The sequence below is a fragment of the Phoenix dactylifera genome, chromosome 9 (assembly GCF_009389715.1).
Source record: "Phoenix dactylifera cultivar Barhee BC4 chromosome 9, palm_55x_up_171113_PBpolish2nd_filt_p, whole genome shotgun sequence".
Classification (NCBI taxonomy): domain Eukaryota; kingdom Viridiplantae; phylum Streptophyta; class Magnoliopsida; order Arecales; family Arecaceae; genus Phoenix; species Phoenix dactylifera.
This window is the reverse complement of record NC_052400.1, coordinates 17,770,661-17,779,747: the sequence shown is the minus strand read 5'-3', so window position 1 is coordinate 17,779,747 and position 9,087 is coordinate 17,770,661. Positions and strand designations below refer to the sequence as shown.

Here is a 9,087-nt window from a genome sequence, read left to right as displayed (position 1 = left end):
ATGAAGGTTGAGCTATTGAATGTGGAATTTGTAAGCTAAATGTCGGTCTGAGAGTTGGACCAGAAATTTGAAGCCCAAGGCATGCCAGTCCCAATGATAGCTGAATTGAGCCCTTCTAAACTACAGCAGATAAAAGTGTTCGAGATGCAGGTCCGACCCTGAGCTTTATCTTTGGTGTTGTAGCAAGTAATTGAAACAGATCTTTGGCTCAAAATCCAAACAAGACCCAACCAACCCACTTGTAATGTAAAACTGACCCAATTGTCATTAAGTTGTGCCAAATAAATAAATGGAACATTATGCAGTACTAGAGTCAAACAGCCGTCCGGCGTGCAAAATTTTTATTAGTCACATTTAGAGGGTTCCTCAAGAATAAATCCAACCAGATCCTTATTTAGATCACAGCTTTTGAAAAATAATACAGTGTCTTATACAAGAAAAAAAATGGCATTCATCAAAGCGAAACCACAAGCTTCCAATAGGCTTCTCACAGAAAATTAGTTATTTTTTTGGACACGAGTTTTCTGTGAATAAACCAAATTGAAACCACATGGAGGTCCCTCTCTTCTTCCCACTGCCAAGGTTCTCGTATCCAATAACTATACAACACCGAAGGCCAGAACTTTCAGACATTTAATTTGGAGTCCTTCCTTGACCGATCAATGTAGATTAATCCTGAAATTTACCAACACAAAACAAGAATCACACCGCAAGGCAGACAATGATAAAATTTATGAAGTTACAAGTTCAGTATTGGCTAAAAATTCAGCTAGGGAGCAGCTTTACTGATGCAGAAAAATGTCCACAAAATCCATGAAAGTTTCAAAACAATCAAATGATTAAACTTAAGAAAAAAATTTAAAAAATAAAGATACTAGAAAATTCTTAATGCATGGTGACGGTGAGAACTACAAACCCTAACGCCACCTCCACCACCAAAAACAGGCAATGCCATTAATTTCCAACCTGCTAGTGTTCCTTAACATGTGGCAAATAGTTCATGAGCAGAATGTATAACTTTGATAGATTATTGAACAATTTTCAATCGGTAGGATCTCCATAGAATAACTGAAACGGAAATGATGAGCAGAAAAGGTTGGTGTGATGTCTTAATTCAATTAATTCGACACCACAAACGCCAATCCCACCGTAAAGAGTGTGTGTTATTCCGATACTCATGCAAGATCACCCATAAGTTGTCTATTCTAAGAACCAATAGTTGTAAATGATATGGAGCCTACCACGCTACCCACCAACACAGATGGCATTTCAATAGGAGCTCCATATGGATGAGATCACATCCCCTCTCGAGATACTTACAACGAGACAAATACATTAGAAAAGCCTCCGTATGGTCAATAGAAGCTTATCCATTCCGTATCTATTAAAAGATAACTATCTTTTTGGGAGCGAATGACGGCGGTGAAACAAGACAAGACTAAGAAGAAAATGCTAGAAAGGGCGTCCAAAGATGGACCACAAGTTATTTTAGAAACAATAATTAACATAGCATGATCACTTGGAGCAGAAAGGGTTCGTTATCTTGTGTTGTTATCATGTTTTTCTTTTTTTTTTATTTTTAACTTAGTTCATTTTTAATGACAAGGAAGCCGTTCATCTATTATTGCCACTCCCATGTAGTATGTTGTCAAAGGGAATGTATATGTCCATGTTGGTATAAGTATTCTATCACACACAACGATCATAACTCGAAGAAAAACTATAAAATCAAACAAATATTGAAAACAATTTAATATGCAAAATGGACAGGTAATGACAAAATTTCAAAAGTATTGATAAAAAAATTAGAACAATAGTAAACCAACATGGCCAATTGTATAGTTAAAGAAATTCACCTATGAAGATGGTCAAGGAAAACATTAGAACTTAGATTAAAAAATAAATAAATAAAACAAGGGGAATAACTTACCATCTGAACAGGTTGATGCGGCACTCAGGCGGTGTCTGGCCTCGCTCAACTTGTTTTAAACTCACCGGCTTGCACAGAACCCGGATTGGCAACTTCCCGGTAGTCTTACCGACTACCCGGAACCCTAGCCTCGTCCGGACCTCGACAGCGAACCGGATCTCCTTGCTCCGGAAGCGGGCCTCCAGCCTGGACGCTACCGCGTCGTCCACCATCACCCCCTTCGCGCTTGCGGAGAACCTGACCACCGTTGCGTTCTTCTTCCCCTGCTCGAACCCTGCGATCGCCGCCGTCCCCACCTCCACATCGCCGTCGTTGTCCGCCACAGTCACCCGCCCCACCCCGTTGCCGTACGCGAGCCCGATCTTGCCGTTAGGGTTCGAGGCGAGGATCCGGACGGCGGTGGTGGCGTCTACGAAGGTGCCGTCGGATCTGGCGGCGACGAGGAACCGCGAGGCCTGGACGGACTGGACGCGGTAGGAGGGTAGGCGGGGCTGGAACCAGAGGTAGGCGATGCCGCCGGCGACGGCGAGGAGGAACGCAAGGGCGAGGACGGCGGCGAGGAGCCAGCAACAAAGGCAGCAGCAGGAGAACCGCCGGCGGCGGGGGGCCTTCCCGGGGTGCCGGAAGGTCGGGGGCAGCTGCGACCGCCGTGGCGGGGGCTTCGAGGCCGATACCGGCGGCGCCGCGGGGTCCCGGTAGCCTGGCGGCTTCTGGAGCACCGGTTTCGCCGCCGTCCCTTCCGCCCGGTAGCCTGGCGGCTTCTGGAGCACCGGTTTCGCCGCCGGCCCTTCCGCCCGGTAGCCTGGCGGCTTCTGGAGCACCGGATTCGCCGCCGGCCCTTCCGCCATTCTCTCTCAGAGACCGGACAACTTGAACTGATCTGATTCGCTTCACTATTTTATTTATATATTCTAAATAAATAAATAAATAAATGGTCGCAATTACTGTGAAATTACTACGAGATCCGAAGGAAAGATTCCTGAAATATAAGATGCGAATTTAAAAATTATGTATAACAATTATGCGAAAAAACTAAAAAGAGGATGATTCGATACTTTTAAAAAACTGGAGAAAGAAAACTGGATATAGAAAAATTAGTACAGAGTCCCCTGAAAAGTAGTATACTTATTATCGGATATAAGGTATAAAAGGAACACCAAAAAATTACAGGAAAATGATAAAAAAACGATGTAAAAAGATACAACAGCAGAGAAATCACGAGAAGTAGAAATTCTGGCAGATGAAATGCAATAAAAAATTTACCCTTCAAAAAAGAAATGCGATAAAATTTTCAGGCTTGGTGGAAGGGAAGCAGGAGGAGGGAGGGGGAGGAGAAGACGGCGGTGTGGAGCCCCGCGGGCATCGAAATTCCGGGGACAGCGGACCGGGGAGAGGCGCGGATTTATGAGGCTCGGACGTACGGGGCGCGAGGACGAGATCTGGGAGACGGCGTGTTCCCGCGGAGGATGGTTCAGAGAGAGAAGGAGGGGGGGAGATGGCGGATGTCGGAAAGGGTTGGCTTTAAAATCGCGGCATTCACGCGCACCGTGGTTGGAGGCAACACGTGGCGAGGGTGGATTGGAGGGAGGGCCCACATAGGGACCCAGTATTCTGTCGGGGACCGGTCCAATGATGGGATACAATTTAACCGAACGACGGGAATCTACATCGCGAGCAGTGCCGTAACCTTTGGCTCTGAGGTGCTGGAAATCTAAAAAATGGCTATTATTGAATATCCCAGTGGGATCAACATTTTCTACATGCAATGTCTTACAGCAAGCAATGAAAAGTTTTGTGGGTACATTTATGTTTGTTTTAATTTCATGCAATATCAGGACTTTTGTTTTTAGAATGTCGTAGAGCTCTGGTATTAATTCTTTTTCACTGAAAAAAAATATTCAACACGCTACTTTGAATCTAACTTACCAAATTTGATTCACCAGTCAAAGAGAAAAAATTTATTAGAATCATACCAACAAAATGCAAACATGTTAGGTCATACCATACTATAATTGTTACCACCTATTTTTAATAGTTTCACCTAATTTTGTGGCAGTTGATGTACCTTATATTTTGAGTTTGCTTGTTTTTGATGTGTGGCTGCAATTGGCTGAAAATAATTATTTTTAATAATATATATTTATTTATTTAATAAAAAATATTTTCACTTGCTAAGGATGTGCTCAATAAGGTGACCTTATTACGCTTAGATAAGATTCTCTTTGATGTCTTTGAGAGAGACAATCAACATGGTAACAATATATGTATATTTCAAGAATTAATAATTTACTTGCAGCTAATTTATGATAGTATAATTTCAGAATAGATATATGATTGATGCAAGTGGTCATATATCTATGAAGGACTTAGGAATTGCTTCTATGAGGATGTTTTAGGCCCCCACCTAGATGCATCATTGTCTCTACCTCACCATTTTATAAGGTATTCTTACCCTCCTAAACTTTGAATAAATAATCTGCCCCTCATATTTATATTTTCTCAAACTTAGCACGACATTTCTCTTGCCAGTGTAGGTTTCACGAAGATTCATTTGGATATCTACCATGATCGTAACAATGTAGTCATGGTTGCATAACACAAACTAACTAAATCTATTGAGATCATTATAACATTAGAATGTTTTAACCAAATTCTCTGCAGCCGCAAAATAACAAAATAAAGCTATACATAGACTTTCTATTTAATGATGGATATAGATATTATGATATTGACATAAAATTACAGAATATACAATTCTCCAGAGAGACAATGTTGTAGAACAGTTGCTATTTAGCAGCCTATATGTACATCTATGTCATCAAAATGCTGCCTTAAGGTCAATATCATATTCAATAGCTACAATAATGTTGCAGTCACCTCTTCCATGTTCCTAGCTGGCATTAACAACCAATCAAAGACCACCAAAAATTAGGGATTCTGCTCCGGAGTAGTTTAAGCTCATCTGGTGACATTCCCATAATTCACCTGTATTTTATTTCAAAACTATCCGTTATTATATCACCTCGTACGAATTTTTTATCATCCTATCCGTTACTCAGAGACGGAGGGTGGGACACGCTCCACGTTCTCCCCCGCTCCCTCGTCCCCATCGCCCAAACTTCCACCCAAGCGGGGCCGTCCGATACGTGGGCCTCTGGACGATCATAACAGCCCCGCGCGCGGAAGTTGGGAGGATCCGGTGTTCCTCTAATACCATTAGCTGGGGGATAGGATAGCGTCTCGCTGTTAACAGATGGACGGTTGGATATCGCGTAGACGATGGACCGCACTGCTCCCCATAAAGACGGGTTCGATGGATTGGTGTCACGTTGGGCGGGGGATTGCACCAAATTGACTCATTCCAATTAAGTTGTCCTTCGCGCTCGTGCCAAGTCTTAATCAAGGAAACTGTATTCTTCCATTCATATGGTTGTCCTGTTCTCATATAAAAAGATAAATTGATGAACTGGATGTTGTGATATAGATTGTTTTTTTCTTTTTCTACTATTTATTAGTTGGAACATGGAAGATGCATTAAGGTCGACACAATCTGTGGGTAGGCTATAGTCCCCAGGAATGCAATTTTAGAGTATGAATGTATGATGTCGATAACAAGCATCAACCATGGTTGCTTGATTTGTAGGTTTGCTTCGGTTCAAATTTGTACGGAGTGAAATTAATTTGCAGTAACCTGATAAACTAAGATAATTATTTTATGGTAACATATCAATATCCTTATAACTTATATTTTGTAAGATACAAATATTACATCAAAATATGCACTATCTTGAATAGTGATGCATGAAAATTAGGCAAATACAAGCTAGCTAGCATTACGATGCCTTCATGGATAATATTGTCCCAATAAGTTATACACATATGAGTAAGCTTGAGTAGATTCATATGGATCTCAGATCTATTATGTAGATTGTAGTTTTCTCTATACTTCATGGAAGGTATCCGAATTTATACCGAAATTGTTATTGACCAAGATATCTTTTATGTGTTAGAAGTTGTGGAATCTGGCTGAGTTATCAGTGATATCTGGGTTGTTTGTACGCCAACTGAGCTGGACTTCCACTTGACCTGAACTCAATTCAAGCCAACTTCTTTGTTGGATTCCACCCTATAACTACATAGTCGGTCCAATGTAACCTCTTGCTTGCTTGGTTAAGCCGGATTACCAATCCATCTAGACGAAAGAAATCAAAATAACACCATATATAAATAAATATATATATATATATATATCATGGTAGATATGGGACCTCCTCATTCCTTGTCTCCACTCTGTGCCTTTAATATGCATTTCTTTATATATGCACCAATCCCTTATTTTTGTTAAGAAAAGAAAATGCGTCATTTTTTATGAGCACCAACATATCATATAAAAATATTCGAAATATATCTGTTTGCTTCATCAAAACCATATGTGCACTAGTTAGTGCAAGAGCAAACAACATATGAATGCTGCACCATTGATCTGTAGAAAGATATTAGAACTCAGACATAATGGTTATTTGAAAAAAGAGAAATTTTCTATATCAATAATTGAAAAAAAAAAAATCTTCCATCACTTAATACCAAAGTCACACTTCACAGTTATTAATATTGCACTTATTATTACTTAATAAAGGCCGGATGGCCATTACCTCCCTTATCATAAAAAAAGAGAGCAGTGATTCTAAATTAATATTTCAAATACATAATCAATTTTTTATATAGTATGGCCGATCACATGATAGTTCATGATAAAAATCATTTTTATCTCGTCATCACAATTAGCTTGTCAATAGACGAATTTCATAAGACAAGAAAAAGATATTTATGCAAACATATTATTTCTGAATATGTCACATATCTTCTTTGTGTTGCTATTTTGTATTCCATATAATTTCAATATTTATCTCTTAGACTAATAATTGATTGAAAAATCCAATTGCAAGATATTTTATCCCAACCGCCATTGAAGTAGCCCTATCACAATGACTACTTACTTTCTCATGTTTTCACCCAATATGTAACTTTTATTCCCATATACATTGTAAATTATACACATATTTTTTTTTTAATTTTAAGATGCTTTTTAAAAAGTAAAAAGTTCTAATTATTTTTCTCACCTTGTATATTCATATAATTCTAAGTTTGTTATTGAAAAGCCTTTTTCGAATAAAATAGTGATGTAATTTAAGACACGAGAGTTAATTTAAACATAGATGCACATGTAAGGTATCGATCTACCTCCTCTTCTTAATTAAAGCATCCTCCACCTTATTCTCCTAGAATGATCTATGTGACCTTGCTTATTATAAAAGATGGAACTCATATCTTCTATACTAATTTACTTTTAGCTGCAAAATGAACTCTTACCCTGTTTAGTCACTTTCTGCCTATTATTCTTAAAATAGCCGCTAAAAAGAAAAAAAAAGGAAAAAATCTTTCTGATCAATAGTTCCAAAAAAAAAGTTTATATGGAAGCATAACCTTTCTCTTTATGTATATGACATTTTTCAAGAATTTTTGAGAAGTAAATTGTTTTGGGTGCAAGTTGTGTAACTTTTTAACAATTTTATCCGAATGAGATATTATGTGCAAATTGCAAACCTAATTATCACTGCCATCTTAGAGACCTAATCCTGGACAACAAATGTGGACTTATGGAATAAGTTGATGGTCATTCATGAGATAAAAAATCAGATGCTGGATGTATTTGGATGTATTAAGCTGATCCCAAATAGTTGGGATAATGTTTCATTTTTCTTTTTCTTTTTTTTTAACATGAAAGGAATCGATGGTATTTGACCTTATCATATTGCTGTTAAACCAGTTGCCACTGTTTATCTTGCCTGCAGGTTAGGCTCTATTTGCCTCTCTTGAGTTATAAACTGGCGGAATGAAATACCGCAATAGATGGAAAAATTAGGAGATTAGAAGATAGAAACAATCATGACGCATAATTTTACCTCGACATATTTCCATACAAAGTGAAGTTGACACGGCCTGCCAAATTTATCAGCACATTCCTTACCACAAAAAAGAAGAAGAAGAAGAAAACATCACCAGCTTGTAACCGAGGGGCTTACAAATAATTTAAGGTTAGATCACAAAATCAATTTCTCAACATATTTCCATACAAAATAAAGTCGGCAGAACATTCATATGAAGCTTATAAGTCAGGGAATTGTAGGCAAATTAACATACAATTAGGGGCCTTGTAATAATTTAGTCAACTCATCTTCTTGCAAAGTGAAGTCCAAAGATGCATGCAAAGTGTTGCTAATAAGGTACCTATAAGTAAATTATAATTGAGCCAGGGACTTGAAACTGATTTTGTTTCAATGCGTTTCCATGTGGAGTGAAGTCCCACTAACTTCATATGAAGCTTGTCATTTGGAGACCCATAAGTTATGTTTCAATGAGAGGCCTGAAACTTGTATCCCAAGATCTTATAAATAATTTAAATTCAACAAAGTACCTGTAAATAATTGTAATGCGATATATAACATACTTCTTTACAAATAGAAAGACAGCGATGCCGACTTTACCCCAACTCTGTAGTTCAGGGTTGTAGGATAATTTATAGATCAAGCAAGGACCTATGAAGGACACCAAACATCTCAAACTAAGTCGGCATCGCGGTGCCGACTTTATTAAGTTTATTTATATGATCGGCTATGTCATATTAGTCATTCATTTGGGGACTGCACCGCCTTAACACGCTTATAAATATCCCCATCCCGGTGTGAAGTCGTACTCCCCACTTTTGAATGCCCTTCCCTCTGAAGCCCGCTCTACCCTTTTCCCTCCTCTCCGGTTCCGATAGCTACCACCGTCCTTCCCTCAAGAAAAGGTCCGATCTCAACCTATCTCTTTCTTGATCTCTTTTCCGTGAGCTATGATACTAATTCATTGTGATTCTCGGCAAGATCCGTCGATTGCTCGGGGAAAGAAACTGCCATGCGACGACTGAAAGGAAAGGTTTGATGCTAAGCCCCTCTTTTCTTGATCTCTTTCTTTCGATCTCTGAGACCAATTTTTTTTGTTTGTTGGCCAGATCAGACGATTTCATAGGCGTCTTTTGTTGTTCTGGCATATCCTCTCTCTCTTCTTGCTTGATCTGAGGCAGCTACAACCTTTGTCAGATAAAACCCTAAACA

At 39.0% G+C, this 9,087-nt stretch overlaps 1 protein-coding gene across 6 annotated transcripts; it reads right to left on the bottom strand.

Annotated features, from left to right (window-relative positions):
* Positions 1-308: 308 nt before the first annotated feature.
* On the bottom strand, positions 309-3,434 carry LOC103709454. 6 transcript variants are annotated; one of them, XM_039130294.1, is made up of 4 exons: positions 3,194-3,434; positions 2,769-2,810; positions 1,931-2,717; positions 309-675 (listed from the first exon to the last, which is right to left on the bottom strand). In XM_039130294.1, exons 2-4 carry the CDS (start codon positions 2,776-2,778, stop codon positions 660-662), a joined length of 813 nt encoding a protein of 270 aa, XP_038986222.1. In that variant the 5' UTR covers positions 2,779-2,810; positions 3,194-3,434; the 3' UTR covers positions 309-659. The 6 variants fall into 6 exon arrangements, with proteins under 6 accessions (XP_038986222.1, XP_008793209.1, XP_017697064.1 ...); XM_008794987.4 differs by having other exon boundaries at positions 2,769-3,434; XM_017841575.2 differs by having other exon boundaries at positions 1,931-2,909.
* Between the last annotated feature and the right edge of the window lie 5,653 nt (positions 3,435-9,087).

What these genes read in the sequence shown, in the direction of transcription:
- LOC103709454 (XM_026806496.2), bottom strand. Translation starts at nt 2,778, where the DNA reads ATGGCGGAAGGGCCGGCGGCGAATCCGGTGCTCCAGAAGCCGCCAGGC.